This window comes from Bubalus kerabau, chromosome 22, assembly GCF_029407905.1.
Source record: "Bubalus kerabau isolate K-KA32 ecotype Philippines breed swamp buffalo chromosome 22, PCC_UOA_SB_1v2, whole genome shotgun sequence".
Lineage (NCBI taxonomy): Eukaryota > Metazoa > Chordata > Mammalia > Artiodactyla > Bovidae > Bubalus > Bubalus kerabau.
The window spans coordinates 25,385,742-25,406,450 of record NC_073645.1 but is presented as its reverse complement, the minus strand read 5'-3'; the positions used below and the strand labels follow the sequence as shown (position 1 = coordinate 25,406,450).

General features: G+C 49.9%; 1 protein-coding gene and 1 non-coding gene across 8 annotated transcripts; one reads left to right on the top strand and one right to left on the bottom strand.

The window, feature by feature from the left end:
- Nucleotides 1–1,415: 1,415 nt before the first annotated feature.
- PPRC1 (PPARG related coactivator 1) lies at nucleotides 1,416–15,563 on the bottom strand. 7 transcript variants are annotated; one of them, XM_055560399.1, is made up of 14 exons: nucleotides 15,176–15,563; nucleotides 11,537–11,725; nucleotides 10,900–11,046; nucleotides 10,688–10,780; nucleotides 7,661–10,565; nucleotides 7,317–7,370; nucleotides 6,447–6,504; nucleotides 5,599–5,669; nucleotides 3,893–4,628; nucleotides 2,775–2,921; nucleotides 2,600–2,666; nucleotides 2,355–2,476; nucleotides 1,962–2,113; nucleotides 1,416–1,670 (listed from the first exon to the last, which is right to left on the bottom strand). In XM_055560399.1, exons 1-14 carry the CDS (start codon nucleotides 15,326–15,328, stop codon nucleotides 1,567–1,569), a joined length of 4,998 nt encoding a protein of 1,665 aa, XP_055416374.1. In that variant the 5' UTR covers nucleotides 15,329–15,563; the 3' UTR covers nucleotides 1,416–1,566. The 7 variants fall into 7 exon arrangements, with proteins under 7 accessions (XP_055416374.1, XP_055416375.1, XP_055416376.1 ...); XM_055560400.1 differs by having other exon boundaries at nucleotides 15,194–15,563; XM_055560401.1 differs by lacking the exon at nucleotides 15,176–15,563 and adding an exon at nucleotides 14,453–14,602.
- A 790-nt stretch (nucleotides 15,564–16,353) lies between these two features.
- LOC129637158 (small nucleolar RNA SNORD22) lies at nucleotides 16,354–16,469 on the top strand. The gene has a single exon (XR_008707368.1). It is a non-coding gene; the product is annotated as a small nucleolar RNA SNORD22 (small nucleolar RNA).
- Nucleotides 16,470–20,709: the final 4,240 nt, after the last annotated feature.

Here is a 20,709-nt window from a genome sequence, read left to right as displayed (position 1 = left end):
GGAGCCCTGACGTCAGAAGTCACGCCCTTGGTGGCGGCGGGAAAGCTTCAGACTTCCCGCGCCTTGCCTGCCTTCTGGAGCCACCTTTCTCAGTGCAGCAGTTACCCGCGCCGCTAGCATTCAGATATCAGAGTAAGGCGTGGGTCGGCGGGCCTGAGCTGACCTTGAATTTTCTAAACTTGATCACATATCCCACCGTCTCCTATTCGCATTGCCAGTGGATTCCCACTCTTCTCCATCTTCACTTAAACACCCTGGAAGGCCCTTTTTCAAAATACCACCCCAATCTCTGCACTCCCAACTCCATTACCGAGGGCCCTTCAGATTATCTGTGGTAGTGGTGAGGTGTTGATCTTCAAAACTGTCCACCTCAATCTTGACTTGCCCATGAGACAAGTCTACCCTCCCTTATTTACACAGTTTCAGGTCAGCTTCATGAAGGGAAAAAGGGGATGTGCAATAAACCCAAGCAACAGCAGCCATCTCTTCAAGCGGATAATCCTGAAAATAACCCTTCTACCTCCTGGTTCACAGTCCACACTATGAATCCTCCCTGTGGAAGAACTAGAAAACCCCTCAACTGCCTCTCTCTTTGTCATGAGTACTCAAATTTATCAATCAATGCCCAGGCCAATCAAGTTAATTTCAAGTTCTCCATATTTCAGTTCACATTAGCAGATAGCACCCTGTCTACTACCCCTAGACTATTTCTCTTTCATGCCCCTCCGGGAGGTAAGGGTTCACTTTCTCAAAGGACACACTTATTTGCCTTTCTCAAAATAGGCATTCCCCTGTCCTTGGTATAATTCCTCCATGTCCCTCTTTCCCAAAGGTCTATTCACCTGCATGCATTCTTTAAATATCTGAGGACCTGCTGAATGCCAAGCATTGTGCTCAAGCTATGGTACACACAAGCCTCAGTTTCAAAAACCTGTATTTACAACAGGTGTGAACTTCCTCTGGGTCCCTGATACTCAAATTCTTTCCCGGACCAATGGCACCACTCTTGTTGGAAATGCAGACTCTCAAGGCCCACCCCATAACTCAGAATCTGCATTTTTAAAAGATCTACAGATTTAGCTACCCTTTCAAAGTCTGAGAAGCACTGCCCTAGATGACTGATTTCACCTACTAGACTCTTGAAGAGCAGTTTCAAGTCCAGTAGGATTCAGCACCTAACCGAAGAGGGGTCCTAGGAATCAAATGGAAGTAGGAATGTCCCTGTTGGGTTCAGAGAGGAAAAGTGATTTCTCTGGCACCAGCACCATAGAAAAAAGCACAACAGCACTTGGCAGTTCTCTCTAGTTCATGTTTATTAGTCTGCACTGGGGGAACCCCTCAACCCATCCATCTTACACAGGAATGCAAGTTAATGTGTTTCAAAGCCTATTATAAAAAACAAATACCACTTAAAATCTGATGTATTACATTTTTATTTCACTTTTTTCCATTTCTTTAGAAAACAGTCATCTCCTCGCTAGCAGCTCTCTCCCCTAAACTGGGGGAGGGGAATGGAGGAGGTTGGGCACCTCCAAAGAAAAGGGGATGGGGGAGAAGGGCCCAGGGTTACCTCCTGAGGTTCTTCTGGGCCTGTTTCAACAATGTGTCAAAGTCAAGAGAATCAAATTTGCTCTTTACAGGAGCAGGGTCAAAGTCTTCCCGGTTGGAGTCTACAAAGGTAGAGAGAGACAAACATCAAGGTCTCTTTGAGTACACCTCCCAACCACAGGGTCCTCAAATGGCCAGCTACCTCTCTTCTCTTAATGGATGGAGCTAAAATCTCCTGAATTTTAAGTCAAAAGACAGGAAAGCCCCCATTTCTCCTCTCATCCTACCCTTTAAGCCCTTCATGTGTTACAGGAAGACAAGTCTGCCTTACTAACCCCCCTTCTCAAAAGGCTGGGGACTCTTCCAGGGAGGAGATGGAGTATACCAAAGGCTCAGGGCCTCCCTCCACTCACCAAGATCAGAATAGCTTCTCTTGCAGAACTGCCTGCGGCCCCCAAAGCAGAGATCAAAGGGCTGTTCATCCGCCTGCCTCAGCTTGTGGCCACTCTCGATGGCTGCAAATGCCTCCTCGGCATAGCGGTAAGTGACGAAGCCATAGTTGTCACTAGAAGGCAGGGTGAGACAGAGGCTGAGATGGCTATCTGGGCACATGCCATGGACAAGAGACAGCTCCCCAGGGTACAGGGACTGGAGAGGTCCTTCTCATTCCCCAAATGGCCAACCCTCTGACTGTAGAGATGAAGGTAACTTACACTGCCCAGCACACCAGAGCAATCAGGAAAGACAAAGCACTGAGACAGATAATGGGACAGGAAGGACATCCTGACCTTAGGGCCCAACCTCACCCTTGGACACGGAAGTGGATGGTGCATTCCTCAATCTCCCCAAAAACAGAGAACCTCTCTTTCAGCTCTGACCGAGTCATGCGGCCAGGTATCTTCCCAATGAAGACCACTCTTCTTTCTTCCTATGTTGGGTCAAGGAAAATTAACACACCATGAGCCAAAGCCATAGCTGCAAATGGCTCTGTGAGCTCACGTCATGGCTCAGGGACAAGCCCTCTCCTCCTAGAACCTGTTCCTCTACTCACTATTGCACGCTCCTTCTGCAGAACTCTCTGCCTTTGGTAATGGTCGTGTGAACGATAAGAACTGTACCTGCCAAGAGAAAAAGGTGCTGTCAGCCCCCTAGACATTAGGCAGCTCAAGTCTCAACTCTTAGGCTCTTGCAGCCCAGATGTACCAACTCCCTCAAAACATGCTCACCGGCGCCTCCTGTCACTTCTCCGGCGAGGAGATGGAGAGCGGGACCGGCTTCGGGAACTAGATGATGAGGAGGAGGAAGATGAGGAGGAAGATGAGGAGGAAGAGGAAGAGCATCTCCGGGAACGTCCAGAGGAACTGCAACTGGACCTAGAGAACAAAAGATCACACAGAAATGATGGGAGGAGTGCAGGTATCATTCACTTACCTCACCTTGGCCCCAGCCCCGCCTCCCTGTCAGGAAGCTCAGGACCAAAGGCAGAGAAAAGCAGAGGAGGTGCAGAAGAAAAGCGAACTGAGAACCTTGTGAACTTTACATGTTCTAGAGTATCTGGGCATTGATCTTATTTATTGTCAATTATGCAATTAAAAAGAATATCTAACAAGTCAGAAAGAATAAAAACAATAGAGACTCAGAGATAAAGGGCTGGGCCCTAGGTATTACAACGAGCCGGGGGATCGGGGGTGTAAGGGAGAAGTGGGAGGGCGGGCAGGCCCATGTCTCTGGAATCCTGCTCGCCTCATGTCTCACAGGAGTACTATGATTATGGCATTAAGGGGAGGTGACTGTGCTAGATCTGTAGTAGACGACATACCTGAAGATAAGCTTCACCATCAAAAACCAAGAATTCTTCACTGATGAAGTGGAAAAATTTGGGTCTATTATAGAGAAAACGGTACTCCCAAAAAGATGAGGCCACAGTGACACCCGAAGGACACCAGACTCTTTCCTCAACAGATGATTAAAGGAAGGATTATTTGCCATTAACAATCCCCTAGCCCACCATCCCACATCTACCGGAAAAATACAAGAAATAAGGACTGATACAGTGCAAAGGAATCAACATGGTCAAGACCAAACCCTAACGGTTTCTCCCAAGGCAGGTCTCTAGGAAGCAGATCTCAGAGATATCCCAATCTCCAACAGGAGACAGAAGCTATCTTTTCACAGCTTGCCTCCTTCAAATCCAAGAAAAGGGAAGAAGACAAAAGCCAAAGACAGAAATAGAAAAGCCTTAGTGCCTGAAAGTTCATCAAACTCAATGTGCAAAAGCTTTCAGAGTAAGCCAGAGGAGAGAACTTCCAAAGCGGAGAGAACCTAACAGGCCGTCAGAGCTCACCTTCGCCACCTCTTGTGTGGGGGGGAGAGGGACCGGGACCGGGACCGGGACCGGGATCGGGATGAGGAAGACGACGATGAGGATGAGGAGGAAGATGCTTCGCTGGTCCGGGTGGACCCAGAGCTCAGAGAACGGCTGCTGCGGCCACGGCGGCCTTGCCAGCCCCGGCTTGGGGGGCTGGCTGACCTGCAGGCTTTTCGGTAACAGCGCACTGACTGCTGCTTGGCTGAGGGATCAGGGAGGGTCCTAGTGTTCGTGTCATTCCGGCAGGGTGAGGCCTCAGGGGACAGCAAGGCAGACGGGGCAAGGCAAGGAGTTTGGGGATCTGCCTGCTCTTTGCTAGTCCTGTGATCAAGTGGCTTCTGGGAGGCAGCTGTGCCTGGAGGCACAGAGGTGACTGAGCCCAGGGACAAGACAGGCTTGATGGTGATATCCTGATGGCGTTTGACGTTCCATCGGGAGCCCACCTCTGGAATGACTAGGGCAGGCGTCTTTTTTGGGGGGGTCCTGCTCCGAACACAATAGTCATGGTCCCCAGAGCCCACATGGACTGGACTAGGGCCACGGACCCCTTCGTGGAGGCGGGCTGCAGCTGGATGTTTGGCCTCTGTAACTCCTTCAGGCTTCAGGGTTCCCTCCTGGGCGGTGGACTTAGGAGATTTGGCTTTGGCCAGAAGAGAGACAGCAGCCAGGGGCTTCCATAACTGATGGGGAGGGGTAGCTGGAGGGGTGAGCCCTGTGAGGGGAGGGAGGATGGAGATAGCAGGATGAGATCCGATTCTACACTTCTGAACACTGTGTATACAGGCTCCAGAGACCCCCACTTCATTTCACAAAGTGTACTAACACTGATCAGCAGCCCAACTTCTCCCACTGTTACAACTGCTCCGTCCCATGAGCTCCCCATCTTGGAGAGCAGCAACAGAAACCCAACTAGCTAGAGTCCTCCTGAACCTCTCAATGCCCAAACCCGGCTGGTGGCCAGGTCCTGTCTGTTCTACCTCTTCATTCTTAGACTCACCCCCTGACCATGGCACTGACTGACTTCCTGGCTGCGTTTTCCCTGAACTCATGTAATCATCTAATAATCTCCTACCTCGAACAACACACCTGTCCACCTGTCTTCTACATTCCCGCTGGAGGAAGCACTCTAAAACCAAACTGGTAAGGCTTTTTCAATTGCTTCTTCAACGTACAATATAAAGTCCAACCAGCTTAACATGGCCAAGTTCCCATAACTTGGCCTCCTACTTAACACCCCAGCTTTCTCTCTTCTGAGCTCTGCCCACCACCCTGATCAGCCACTACACTCCAGCCAAAACGAACCACTCACCATTTCCCAAAACATACCAATACCAGGCTGGCTCTGTTTCTTCAGTAAACTCAAGCTGTTCCAACAACCTCAAATGCCCCTGGTGTCAGTGATTTTCTCAAGCCTCCAATTTGAGGATTACCTTCTGTATAACCCTGTTCTGACAGTCCCTCTTCAGACCCCACTGTAAACCAAACGGGTTTCTTTGACACACAACCTCTGATACTCGACGTGCTCATCTGTTTACACATCTGCCCCCTGGACTGTGAGAACCTCGAGGACGACGATCAGATTTCCGTATCCCCAACATCTACACACACTTACTGCAGAGCGGGCTCTACAAACATTTGCTGCTTAAACTAATCAAAGGCAGAGTTCCCCACCCTGAACCCACCTGCCACGTTGGCCAGTTCTGGGGCTTGTAACCGGTCTAGGGGCCTCTTCTCCTGGGGAGTGTCAACGCTGCTGGCGGGGGGAAAAGGGAAAGCCTGGTTCATTGCCTCCTCAACATCTGCTTTCCTCATGAAGCAACAGGAAAGGGGGACGTGCAGAGAGGAATGGGGGGCACAAACTGTCCCAATCATTCTCCTCCAGCACAAAAAGGGTCTTAGTGACTGAACTTTATGTAAGTTGGGTCTCAGCTCTGTCCAATTTCTGGAGGCAGGCTGACTATGACCTTGATACCCCCCACCTCCTCCAAGCCAGGAGCCTCTTGTGCCCAGCTCAAACCAACCCAAAATCAATGTGGAGGAAAATATGCTTGGCAGAAGAGGACGGGGTATCATGAACATGGGAAAAAAAAAAAAAAAAGGCCTCTTGGTACTGGAAGATTGGGGAACAAGGAGGTCCAGGATACCTGTGTCCTCCAAGGAGTCAGGGAGCCCTAGCCATGAACATCCTCCCCCATTTTTTTCTTATACCATCAGCAGTGTTTTGAGCAACCTTAAAGCCTGTTAAATAAAGGAAAGAAACCCCCCAAAACACAACTCGCCAGAACATAAAAGGCATCACCATTTGAAACCCCAGACTGGAATCAGCCAGAGGATGGTTCATATATATCCTCCTATGTATCACCCAAGACAATGCTCAGTAGTGATGGGCTGAGCCGAGGGTGTGGAACAGGGAAAGACTTTAGAGCTGACTAAATGTCCCTTAACAGAGGCATCCAGTTGACAGTCCTGGAGCGCCGGCCGGCTGCTGACCAACAGCTGTAGGGTAACTCACTCATGTCCCCATACTTACCCTGAGTTTCCTACAGCCAGGCTGTCAGCAGGAGCCGGGGGAGGGCACTCCTTTTTGGCTGCAAAGAAACCATACTAGTTAAAAGCCCAACCAGACGTTCCATACTGAGGAGGCACAGAAACGCTGGCTTTAAGACGCAAAGGAGGAAAATCCATTTTGCCTACATACTCCTTTGGGGTCTCCCCAAAGAAATCCATTCTCCTCCAGTGGGTACCCAAGAACTATTTTTAATTATGTCTCTTCTGCTTAAAAACAAGCACACACTCCACCGAATCTGAGACTGAGTCCCAACTCCTAAGTCTAGCATTCCAGGTTCTATATAATCCACCTTATTAACTTGCTAGTCTTATAAGCTACTCTCTCTCGATCTACACTTGTACTTTGCCTTGTTCTACAGATACCTATTGTCAATTCAGGAGTCATTTCTGCAGATTCCTCTCCCCAGTTAGATCATAAGCTCCTTGAGAACACGATATAGCATCATCCTCTGCAGCACCTAGATCCACACTTGTACTGAGAAGCTGAACTAGCCATTGCCTTTTAAATACACCATATGTGACCTTTCCTGCACCTCTGCCTTTATTCACCACATGCAGGCTCTCTGAATTCCTGTCTTCCAAGGCTCAGCTGGAGAACTAATTCCCTCTAGAAAAATGTCCCCAATTCACTTGGATCTCCCCATCCATCCACTCTTTATAGTTCTTGTCATGCTATACCCTCTCCCTGGCTTGGACTGCCATCAATGGGATTGTCTTCCCATTCCAATTAGGGGGCCACTCTAGTGGCAGAGACTCCCCTTCTCCCTCCTCCCAGTTTAAGCAACTACAGGGCTGGGCCCAAAAGAAACATCAACAAAAAGGGTTTCCTCACCTTCTGATTTCTCAAATTGCTCCAGCAGACTGGACAGGTCCGACGCCTCAATTCCTGTGGAAGCACACAACACAGGATTGGAAACCTACCCCTATCCACTGAGCACACAGGTCCCAAAACTTCCAAAACACCTCGCTTCTCTCCTTATGCACCCCCTGCCCACTGTGATAAATAAACCAGGGAAGCCACACTCCCTGAGAAAGAGAATCAAACCAACCAGACTTCTCTCTCTCAAGAATTCTAACAAAGGCCAGCCCCATCGAGGCTTATCCTGTTTTATGGAGGACACTCCTCACACAATTCCCACGCCATTCTTCACACCAACTGAACTGTGTGGCACTCACCAATCTCACTGATGAAAGCCTGCACCACGGCCTCAGGACCCTGGGTACGCGGGGCAGGTAGAAAGGACAGTTTCCTTAGACGGGCTGGGTGGACAGCAGGCAGTTTGGTGGTAGTGCTCTGCCTTGGTGCCGGTGTGGGAACAGCCTTGGCAACAGGAGAGGGTGGTTTCTCCTTGGGCCTAGTCTCCTGCGGCTCAGGCTTTAGCCTCTCTGATGCAGGCTCCTCAACAGCCACATTCTCAGCAGACACACACGGTGGAGCCTTGATCCGAGGGCTGTGCACCGGGGAGGACGCCTTGTGTTTCAGATGGGGAGATGCAGGCACTGGCTTGACCTCCACCTTGGTGGGCTCTGTCTGTGGAGCTCCCTGGCCAGCTGCCCCAAGACTGAGGGGAGGAGCCATCGGCACAGCTGGCACACTTTCAGGAGAGCCAGCTGGGATGCCACCAGGCTCCACCTTGGGTGGGGGGACAGCTCTTCCAACTGAGGTTAGAGGCAATGGAGGTGGGGGAACAGCAGGCCAGAATGGAGGGTGTTGCAGCCCTGGGCCCCATCCCAAGGGCCCGTAGGTACAGTTGGAATTATAAGGTGGGACTGGGGCAGGAGGAGGTACCCAAGGCACATTGCAAGTGGGGGGCACAGCAAAGGCACCTGGAGTACCAGACACTAGGGGCACCGCTGGTGGGGGGGGCAGGCAAGGATAGCCAGAAGGGGACACGGGAGGATAACAAGGCCAGGGTGGCACAGGGGCATAGCGAGTATAGGGATCAGGTGGCACTGGCCCCAGAGACATCGGAACACTAGGAGGCTGCAGGGGTGGTGGGGGCAGATTGGGTACAGCTTGCCCATTTGTGGGAAGGGGCAGTGCAGGAGTCATGCCCAGCCCACCCGTGGGAAAAGGCAGAGCAGTGGGCATTGTGGGGGGCATGGGCTGCACAGCAGGAGGTAGCGGTCTTGCTGGCAGCAGTTTCTCTTGGGATGGCACCTGCTCAGTAGGAGCTGAGGCCATAGGTTTGGTCGCAGGTGGCTCAGGACTAGGAGAGGCAGGGCTGGGGCCCACAGACCCAAAGCAAGCCTCAGGAGCCGCCTCAGGACTTCTCTGTGGAGCTGTCTTCTTGGCTGGGGCTGGAGGGATGACAAGACAAGGGATGTCTGCCAGCCCTGTGGGAGTTTCTGGGAGGCTGGGCCACTTCCCAGCTGGAGGCTGAGGGGTCCTCTCTTCGGCCTCTGGCTGGCGCTGCTGCCTTCGTCGCCGGTACTCAGATAGGCTAAGAGGCCGAGGCCTGACTTCCTGGGTTGTGGTACTGGTACCAGTTTCTCCCTTCAGAGAACCTACAACCTCCCTGACTTCAGGACTGTTGGCCTTTGGGGGCTCTGAGGACTCTGATTCCAGGAGGAGCTGGGCACCTGGATTCCTCTGGGCTGATGATACTGCACCACGTCTGGGATCAGTTGGCCTAGACTTAACTAGTACAGGGTCAACTGGAGACAGGTCATTGGGAATAGAGTCAACCTGTACTGACTTGACCAGGACAGGGTCAACTGGAGGCAAGTCGTCTGAGATGGGAACAACCACTGCAGGGTCAGCTGCTGCTGATTCAGCCAGGACTGGATCAGCTGGGAGGGGGTCAACCAGCTCTGAGTTCGCTGAAGCAACGTTAGTTAGCACAGGGTCAACAGGTTCAGTGTCAGTCGCAGTGGGACCAGGGTCAACTACAGTGGAATCAGCTTCAACAGAGTCAAGTGGCATGGGGTCAGCTTGAGCAGAGTCAACCAGTGAGAGATGCGTTGAAACAGGGTTGGCTTGGATAGCGTCAACCAGGCGAGGGCAGAGATCTACAGGATCTGCTTTAGCAGGACTAGCTTGCTCAGTACTGCTCTCCAAGTTCGCAGAGCTGGGTTTCTCCAAGGCAGCTGCCCAGGCCCGAGCCCAAGCCCGGGGCTTCCCTCTACCATGGGGAGGCCCAACCTCTCTTTGAAGGTCCTCTTGAGGCAGGCTGCCTCCCTGAGAGGTCACCTCTGGAACAGCTGTAGACTGCCCACGAGAGGCCGACCTCAGCCTCCTGGTGTAGCCCTCTGCACAGGCAGCTGGCTGCTCCTTGCTCTTCTTCCTCCTGCCCTTTCGAGCCCTCTGGGAACTTAGCATGGCGTTGGCTGGCGGGTTCTGAGGCCCCTTGGGCGCCACTGGCTCCATGACCTCCCTGGGCTCCAACATGGAGGCTGCCTCCAACTTTTCCTTTGAGTCCAGTGACAAGCCCTCATCCTCAGGGCAGAGGGTTTCCTTGGGAACAGCAACCTCTGTCTCTACCTCTAGTGACGGCATGAGCAGCTGCAAGGCTGGACTGACCTCTAGTGTGTCATCCAGGAGCACAGGCTGGGGGCCAGCAGGGATCTGTCGCACCACAACTGGGATCTCCAGGTCATTGCCAGCTGTGGCCGCCTGACCCACAATCTCCAGCACCACACAATCCTCAGGCAGTGTCAAGTCATCTGGCTGCTCCTGAAGCTCATCCTCGAGCGCCGTCAGGTGGGTGAGGTTGGGTAAGCAGTACGGGTGCATGGCCCGCACCAGCTCACTCAAGGAGGAGATGCTCTCGTCTCCAGCTGCCTGTACTGCCATCTCTGCTGCAGCTGCTGTTTTCTCTTCCTCCTCAGGACAGGCTAGGTGCATGGGGAAGTCCGGGATGCTGCTCACAGAGTTGTTAAGCTCCCCAGCAAGCATCTCACTGCTGAAGCCAGCCAGCTCCTCCTCTTCCTCCCCATCACTACGCTGCTGGGGAGGAGGGGACTGGCCCCAGCGGGTTCTTGACCTTGGGGGTCTCCAATTAGGAAGCTTAGGGGAGGAGGTCTCCAAGAAGGAAGGTGGAGAGAAGTCCCAAGGGGGATCTGCGAGCGCCATCTCAACCTACAGGATAGAAAACAAGACATAGGCGTTTTCTCCAGGAATATATTTTTCAGGCCTGTCCCCACATATTCCTCCCCCCTGGGAGTCTATGTGGCTCCCTAGGGCAGGCTTACCCCACTTACTCTACTACTGCCTGTGCTGGGCCCCAGCGGGTCAGTTGGGGTGATGAGGTCACGTTCTGGGGGTGTCCGAGAGAGGCTGAGCAACCTGTGCAGCTAAAAGGGAGAAAAAGACCTGAGATGAGTCTGTGTTTCAGAACTTTATGAGTAGGCCCACGGATGTGGTTCTAACCTTTGCACCAACCACACACCTCTTCCCCATGTCCCACACTTACAGAGGAGCCCTCCCGAGGTGACACGAGCAGCTCCGAGTCAGGAATGCTGTCAAATGGAGACAGGTTCTCAGAATCTGCATTGTCCAAGATCTCCGTCAGAGCTGTGAGCAGTGACACTTCATTCTGGTCCTCCAGAGATAATCTGCTCTGTTCAGGAAAGACAATAGGAAGGTACCACCACCATCCTAACCAAGCCACTGAGAAGGACTAGATGCCAGGAGAATCCCTCTCCTGGGCTCAATTCAGCTAAATTTGCCAGAAAGAGACATGAGTACCAGGGAGCATGGGTTCCAATCTCATTTACTACCATCCACCACCTCTCTAGTATCAACAGAGACCTGTCAAAATTGAGTCTTGAGTTTGTTTCATACTCTCTCCACCCTCAGTTAAGATGTGGGATGTTCAGTAGACAGCCCTTGACTAAGCTGGAACTGGACTCAAGACAAAGATTAGAACCCTCTGGACATAAAAGTCAGGGGCCCAGGCAGGGAGAAAGGCTGTGGACTATATCAAGTCTTCCAGGGCATACTTTTATATGGGACACAGCCCATGTCTCACCTAGAAATAAAAACCCACTTCAAGGACTCAGGTTGAGTATCCAGGAATTAAGGTTCTGGAAGTCATAGCCCCAGCTCACCTCTCCAAGGCTACCAAAATCTTCAATGAGGGAGATGAGAGAGGCATCCATATAGCTGTGCATGGTCCCCAGCAGCGCCCCATCCTGCAGTATCAGCTCCTCCATCTCCAGGTCCTTGTCCCTCAAACAGGGGCCCAGCCGAGACAGACTGACAAAGCCAGAATCATCGCCCTCCTCGTGCAGCAGCGCCTGGGGCAAAAAAGGATAAGGTTAGAAAGGCCCCCTGGGCAGCTATTGACACACTCTGTAAACCAGGTGCCCAGCCCTCCGCCAGTGGCCTCGGACTCAGCAGGAGCCCCACTACAGCCATGCCTCTGGACTTCCTGGGCAAAAAAAAGTTTAGACTCCATCTAGAAATACTTGGAGCCCACGAAGTTGATAAATCGGGGAGTAAAAACCTCAAAAATACCAAGATTGTTCCGAAGAGTCATCTGCCGGCAATGATGAAGACAGACATTCTGAGGAACACACCGAAGGACAGGAGGTCAGCAAGCCAGCTATTCCAACGACAACCAGCTTACCTCCCTCAAATCCCACTTATGCCTCTGTTCTCTGCTTAGCTCAAATCCTAATCTCAACCACCATGAGTGATAGTCACATTTATTTCCAATTTCTGTGCTGAAGGCACTAGAGTGTGCCACCCAACCTCTCAAAGGTAGTTGCAAGGGAAAAGTCTCTTCCCTGCCCAGTCAGAGCAAAAGAAGAGAAAGCTTGATTCTGTGGACAGGCAAGCCCCACCCCATCTCTTCCCTGAGAAGGAGCAACATCTTCAGCCTTGTCAGGCAGGGAGCCGCCCGCCCAGGCCTGTCAAAGAGTGTGGGTGTGGGCAGGGCTAGAAGTGCCTGGAAGGGCTGGGGAGGCCAAGTGTAGAGGTATCTCCCCTAGAAGAAACTATAGATGATGCAAAGGCCGGAGAAGAGGAACAAACATGGATGAGCCAGTCTCCCCTCTCCTCTGGCAGCAAAGGGAAACTCGGTACCTCTTCCAAAAGAAAAAAAAAGCAACAGGTGTGATGCACCCTCCCTACCTTCCCAATCAAGCCAGAGTTACAATTCCCAATGAGAGGAGAGGATACCTAGGGACACTTAGGAGGCCAGGCCTCCCAAAGATGAAGAGAAAGGTGGCAGGTTTTAGGCACTCACTCCTCCCAGGCCTTCACAATCCTATAATTACAAATAGCACCTGAACAGCACCTGCCTCAGCAAACACTTCTAGGTGAGCAAAAAGGCTGCACCTCAACTTGCCTTGCCACCTACCTGACCCAGCCATTAAGCTGGAATCCCAAGATGATGCCCCAGCTTTATGAACCACTCATCACCACTTCCATCTGACAGGTACTGGAAACCCAGTCAGAGAACACCCTCTTCATCTGACCTCACCCATCCCTCCCCCCCAACCCCCAAACAGCACAGCTCCCAGAGTACCAAGGATCATGGAGGGGCTAAGCCCAGGCTAAGAGTGTTAGCCACCAGCATCTCTAACTTTAATAACCACCCCCAACTGGTCTTCCCACAGCCAGACTGTCCCTGCAGGGTTCAAAATCAGCTACAAACTTGAAAATACACATTTAATCCTTGAGACCCTCCCTAGTCCCCTCCAAGGGTATTTTCCTGCTCTCAGCATTAGGTTTAAGTACTTCAATGGATTACAGTGGTCCTGGTATCCCCCACCAGACTCCTCCAGGGTGTCTTCTCTCACCACTCTCTCTGGCCACACCAGACATACAGGTTTCTCCAATAAGCCATGTTCTCTCCCACCTCAAGGCCTTCACCCATTATTCCCTGGGAGGAAAGCTCCTCCTTCCCCCTCCCCCATAGTCTCACTTCAAAATGTCTCTTCCCAGACCCTGCAAGGTAAATTACTACTGCTCATTATATAATATGCTGCACTTTCTTTTTGTCTCACTCCTCATCATTTATTGTCTAATGTGATAAAGACATAGGATCCTGGAGGACAGGGGCCATGTGTGATTTACCACAATATCCCATGTTTGAACATAATGGAATCTCAATACCTGGCTAACTGGACTAGCTTCCACATATTCATCTTTGTGTGTATTTGTGGTGAACAATTTCTCCATGAGACCTTCTCCAATTCCAAACAACCACCTAACTTGGATTACAGTTGGATCATAGATCCTTCCTGCCTTTCCCCCAAAGGGGTGGGGTGGGCAGCACCAGCCCCACAGCATGTGGCCTCTGAGAAAATAAGAGAAGAGGGGGTGGGCAGCTTCCAAGTTAGCCCCAGAAGCCATCTTCCCCCTCCAAGGCCTGAATTGCTCTGCTAGAACTGATATTACCCGGCAGCCTGCAGCCCAACTCCCACCTAGAAACCGAAAAAAAAAAAAAAAAAAGGCTTTCAAGGACTCAGCTTAATTGCTTGAGAGAGATAACAGTCCAAACTAAGTCTTGCCCACCTCCACTGTGGGTGGGAACTTTTAAGAAGCCCTGTTGAAGAGTAGGACGATAAAGAACTGAAGACCAAGAAAAAAAGATTATGACAGAATTTCCCCCCTCACTCAATAAACGTTCAACTAGTGTTGAATAGTTCTCAAATCGCCTCCAACTTTTGTCATCCCCAGAAAAAACTCCAGAAAAGCTTAAACACAAACCATCTCAATTTATATATCAATTCACAGGAACAGGCCTTAGCTGCCTTCTCCAGAGATGTTGGAGGAAAAGCGAGGAAGCGAGGATTCCCTTTCTTTACCTAAGCCTGCCACATGTAAATGTTGATACCTCCCATACCCCTTGAATTAGGAGGCAGGACTACAAGCAAACAAAACGCCAGCGCCTGTGACTCACAAGCCACCCCAAGCCGGTCGGACAGAAGCCGCCACTAGCTCACTCCACAGCCCTTCAACCTCAGCCCTCTACCCTTCCCAACACACTCCGCCATCAGCAGGACTACACGCACATCTGGAAAGTCCTTCACCATCCGTCGTAGAGAGGCGAAGCGGGCCAAAGCAAAAGGAAAAAACTTCAAGGTTCTGAGCAAAGTTGATTCCAGCAGTCCCAACCTTCCTTCCCAGTCAGGGGCCCCCAGCGCCGATCGGAGATGGCGGGACCGGCTGAGACACACCCAGTTCCCGGCAGTGCGGCTCCAGCGCCGAAACCAGGTGCCGGGTAGCCTGGAGCGGGAGCCACGTGGACATCCCCTCCCCGCCCCCACGTGGACCCGCGGCCCCCCCGCCCCCGGCCCAACCCACGTGGGTGCCGGGGCCGCCTAGAGGGGGAGGGGAAGCAGACAAGTTCTCCCGGGAAAATCACTCCCCCCACCCCACGTGGCTCCGAAAAGGCACTGCGGCGCGGGGCTAGAGGCACCCCCGACTCAGCATCCTTAGAGGAAGGTCTTACTCTATTACTCTAAGTCTGAAAGCCTGATCACCCCCATACACATGCGCCAAGTTTCCGACACCCGGCTCTGCCCCTCCAGCGTTCTGGAGCAATGGCCATAAGGACCCTGCTTCTGCCAGCACATCCCCCAGCAAACGACCCAGACCCACTCGATCCAACCAGTCTCGCGCAGCCACCCGGCATCGACTCCCGAACGCTTCTTCCCTTTCCTGTGGCGTCCACGTGTCACCGCCCGGCACACGCCGCTTTGCAGCCAGCCGCGGGCCGCCCGCTAGTCTCTCACCTGCTCCCCGCCACTCACAGCGCCCACGGTGCCATATGGTGCTTGGCTCCGACTCCCCCAGCCGCTGCTGCGCACTCCACCACCAGGGTCGGGGCCGGGGCCCCCACTCGCAGGCGGCGCGATTCCGTCTCTCCGTCCCCGGCGCGCCGCCATCTTGGCCCCTGAACACCCAGCGCAGCTCTAATCGCCGGCGCCGCCTCGCCCAGCCGATTGTGGGAAGGGAACTACAACTCCCGAGAGACCATGCAAGACTACGGATCCCAGAAGACTGAGCGGTGATATCGATTTGCACCCGGGAAGACGGCACTGGGGCCTCGCGAGGGAGCCTGGGAGTAGTAGTCGCATTCAGCAGTCGTGGTACAGGCATTCCGTAATGCATGATTTTGTGTTGCGCTTGAGGACCTAGTTTCGGAGCGCGAAGGAGATATTTACCTTTTGCTCATCTTTTTATTTTCTTAATCTGCCCAACTGTCGGAGCGCCCTCTTTGTCTGACGTTTTACCTGCTGCTCGTTCCTTTTGCCTTAGTCCAAGTGGGCCTGTGTTTTGAAATAGCACCCCCTCGTGGGCACCCGCACTCCAAGAGCTAAATCTCACCTGCTAGACTGCGGCAGGGTAATTTAAGTTTAATTTTGTTCAGTTGCCCAGCCTTGTCCGACTCTTTGCGACCCCATGGACTGCAGCACGCCAGGCACAAATTTAATCTTAAAACACCACATTTTCGGCGTCGGCTCTGAGCTACTCAGAGACCCACGCTGGCACCTCATTGCCGAATTTAGTGCCTGCTATTGCAGATCATCTTGTTATCCTCCAAAGACAACAAGCATTCTCCTGCTTTTGTTTTTCTCTGTGGAAAACTTGAGCCTCAAAACATCTTTGATGCTCTGTTTTATCCTGGAAAGCCTTTTTGGTCATCCCAGCCAAACTCGAGCCCTCCCTGAATTTCTGCAGTTCATAACTCCCTCTATTATTTACTCATTTGGCATTTAGAATCTCCTTCATATTGTTTTCCTATTTTTCTTTTTTAAGTTTTGTATTACAGAAGTTTAAAATTCATTTCAAAGAGTACAAAACTGTTTAAGTAAGATACTTGGCCTCCAAATTCCAACCCCCAGATTTAAACCTTGTCACCTTTGGGATATATTTAGCCACACTTTCTGTGAATATAAAAATGTATAGGTCGTAGTGAAGAAGCATTCAAGCATTACTTTCTGTCCTAGTCCCAGAGTTTGTAAAGGTGAACCCACTGGGGCCAGCTGGAGACGAGAAAAGTTTGTTCCAGAAGGAACTGAGGAATCATAAGGACTTCTAAACATGGGAAAGGGAGAAATAAATTATTTGTTAAAAATCAGTTGCATGTTATTTTCCAGGCCTGAAGAAAAAGCCTGTATAATGAAATCTAACTCTTGGAGAACACCAAAAAGGAACTTTCAAGTTATTTTTTATACAACCTAGCTGTTCTAATTAGCATATAATCATTTCAGCCTCTCTAAATAAAAGAGGTTTGTTCTAGTTTGGTTTGGTTTTGGCCATGCTAAGTGGCTTGGGGGATATTAGTTCTCCAACCAGGGACTGAACCTGGGACCTCCCACAGTGAGAACTTAGAGTCCTAATCACTGGAATCACCTGACCACCTGGAAACTCCCCTAAGGGTTTTCCCTAAAAATAAGTGTTAGGGATAATATATTAGTCCATAGTTTGTTCCAGAAGGAACTGAGGGATCATAAGGACTTCTAAACATGGGAAACGGAGGAATAAATTATTTTCAAAAATCAGTTGTATATTTTTTCCAATTTTTAATCAATTCATTAACCAATATTTACTGAGATCTGAGTACTAGTTCCATTAAATGAATATATCATTATTTAAATGAATATTTGGGCTTCCCTTGTGGCTCAGCTGGTAAAGAATCCACCTGCAAATGAATATATAATTTAATATAATTATCATTATTTAAATTTTATTTGTGATTCCTAGTTTTTCACTATTACAAACTAAGTTACAGTGAATATTCTTATACATATATCTTTCCTTGTTTTTTGCCATGGTATCTTGGTTCCCTGACCAGGGATGGAACCCAGCCTAGCAGTAAAGCTGCAAGTCCTAACCATTGGACTGCTGGGGAATTCTTCCCTCACCTTTTTTCTTTTTTGCATTTTTGTACACTCTTTCTATGAAATAGTTTCCTTGAAAGAAGTTTGCTAAGTTAAAGGCTATATATGTGTGTGAAAGTTTTAGTGGTGTCTGTGAAAGCTTAGTGGTGTCTGACTCTTTGTGATCCCATAGACTATAGCCTGCCAGGCTCCTCTATCTGTGGAATTCTTCAGGCAAGAAAACTGGAGTGGGTAGCCATTCCCTTCTACAGAGGATCTTCCCGACCCAGGGATGGAATCCAGGTCTCCTGCATTGCAGGCAGATTCTTTACAATCTGCGCCATCAGGGAAGCCCCATATATATGTATATACATTTAAAATGTCAGTTCATTTCAGCTCAGTCACTCAATCATGTCCGACTCTTTGCGACCCCATGAATTGCAGCACGCCAGGCCTCCCTGTCTATCACCAACTCCCAGAGTTCACTCAAACTCACGTCCATCAAGTCGGTGATGCCATCCAGCCATCTCATCCTCTGCCGTCCCCTTCTCCTCCCACCCCAAATCCCTCCCAGCATCAGGGTCTTTTCCAGTGAGTCAACTCTTCTCATGAGGTGGCCAAAGTATTGGAGTTTCAGCTTCAGCATCAGTCCTTCCAATGAACACCCAGGGCTGATCTCCTTTAGGATGGACTGGTTGGATCTCCTTGCAGTCCAAGGGACTCTCAAGAGTCTTCTCCAACACCATAGTTCAAAAGCATCAATTCTTTGGCGCTCAGCTTTCTTCACAGTCCAACTCTCACATCCATACATGACCACTGGAAAAACCATAGCCTTGACTAGACGGACCTTTGTTGGCAAAGTAATATCTCTGCTTTTCAATATACTATCTGCTGCTGCTGCTAAGTTGCTTCAGTCGTGTCCAACTCTGTGAGACCCCAGAGATGGCAGCCCACCAGGCTCTGCCGTCCCTGGGATTCTCCAGGCAAGAACACTGGAATGGGTTGCCATTTCCTTCTCCAATGCATAAAAGTGAAAAGTGAAAGTGAAGTCGCTCAGTTGTGTCCGACTCCTAGCGACCCCATGGACTGCAGCCTACCAGGCTCCTCCGTCCATGGGATTTTCCAGGCAAGAGTACTGGAGTGGGGTGCCATTGCCTTGGTCATAACTTTCCTTCCAAGGAGTAAGCGTTTTTTAATTTCATGGCTGCAATCACCATCTGCAGTGATTTTGGAGCCCAAGAAAATAAAGTCTGACACTGTTTCCCCATCTATTTCCCATGAAGTGATGGGACCAGATGCCATGATCTTCGTTTTCTGAATGTTGAGCTTTAAGCCAACTTTTTCACTCTCCTCTTTCACTTTCATCAAGAGGCTTTTTAGTTCCTCTTCACTTTCTGCCATAACGTGGTGTCATCTGCATATCTGAGGTTATTGATATTTCTCCTGGCAATCTTGATTCCAGTTTTTGCTCTTCCAGCCCAGCATTTCTCATGATGTACTCTGCATGTAAGTTAAATAAGCAGGGTGACAATATACAGCCTTGACGTACTCCTTTTCCTATTTGGAACCAGTCTGTTGTTCTATGTCCAGTTCCAAGTGTTGCTTCCTGACCTGCATACAGGTTTCTCAAGAAGCAGGTCAGGTGGTCTGGTATTCCCATCTCTTTCAGAATTTTCCACAGTTTGTTGTGATCCACACAGTCAGTGGCTTTGGCATAGTCAATAAAGCAGAAATAGATGTTTTTCTGGAACTCTCGTGCTTTTTCCATGATCCAGTGGATGTTGGCAATTTGATCTCTGGTTCCTCTGCCTTTTCTAAAACCAGCTTGAACATCTGAAAGTTCCCGGTTTACATACTGCTGAAGCCTGGCTGGGAGAATTTTCAGTATTACTTTACTAGCGTGAGAGATGAGTGCAATTGTGCGGTAGTTTGAGCATTCTTTGGCATTGCCTTTCTTTGGGATTGGAATGAAAGCTGACCTTTTCCAGTCCTGTGGCCACTGCTGAGTTTTCCAAATTTGCTGGCATATTGAGTGCAGCACTTTCACAGCATCATCTTCCAGGATTTGAAATAGCTCAACTGGAATTCCATCACCTCCACTAGCTTTGTTCGTAGTGATGCTTTCTAAGGCCCACTTGACTTCGCATTCCAGGATGTCTGGCTCTAGGTCAGTGATCACACCATCGTGATTATCTGGGTTGTGAAGATCTTTTTTGTACAGTTCTTCTGTGTATTCTTGCCACCTCTTAATATATTCTGCTTCTGCTAGGTCCATACCATTTCTGTCCTTTATCGAGCCCATCTTTGCATGAAATATTCCCTTGGTATCTCTAATTTTCTTGAAGAGATCTCTAGTCTTTCCCATTCTGTTGTTTTCCTCTATTTCTTTGCATTGATCACTGAGGAAGGCTTTCTTATCTCTCCTTGCTATTCTTTGGAACTCTGCATTCAGATGTTTATATCTTTCCTTTTCTCCTTTGCTTTTCACTTCTCTTCTTTTCACAGCTATTTGTAAGGCCTCCTCAGACAGCCATTTTGCTTTTTGCATTTCTTTTTCTTGGGGATGGTCTTGATCCCTGTCTCCTGTACAATGTCACAAACCTCCGTCCATAGTTCATCAGGCACTCTGTCTATCAGATCTAGTCCCTCAAATCTATTTCTCACTTCCACTGTATAATCATAAGGGATTTGATTTAGGTCATACCTGAATGGTCTAGTGGTTTTCCCTACTTTCTTCAATTTAAGTCTGAATTTGGCAATAAGGAGTTCATGATCTGAGCCACAGTCAGCTCCCAGTCTTGTTTTTGTTGACTGTATAGAGCTTCTCCATCTTTGGCTGCAAAGAATATAATCAATCTGATTTCGGTGTTGACCATCTGGTGATGTCCACGTGTACAGTCTTCTCTTGTGTTGTTGGAAGAGGGTGTTTGCTACGACCAGTGGGTTCTCTTGGCAAAACTCTATTAGCCTTTGCCCTGCTTCATTCTGTACTCCAAGGCCAAATTTGCCTGTTACTCCAGGTGTTTCTTGACTTCCTACTTTTGCATTCCAGTCCCCTATAATGAAAATGACATCTTTTTTGGGTGTTAGTTCTAAAAGGTCTTGTAGGTCTTCATAGAATTGTTCAACTTCAGCTTCTTCAGCGTTACCTGTTGGGGCATAGGCTTGGATTATTGTGATATTGAATGGTTTGCCTTGGAAATGAACAGAGGTCATTCTGTCATTTTTGAGATTGCATCCAAGTACCGCATTTCGGACTCTTTTGTTGGCCATGATGGCTACTCCATTTCTTCTAAGGGATTCCTGCCCACAGTCATAGATATAATGGTCATCTGAGTTAAATTCACCCATTCCGGTCCATTTTAGTTCACTGATTCCTAGAATGTCGACATTCACTCTTGCCATCTCCTGTTTGACCATTTCCAATTTGCCTTGATTCATGG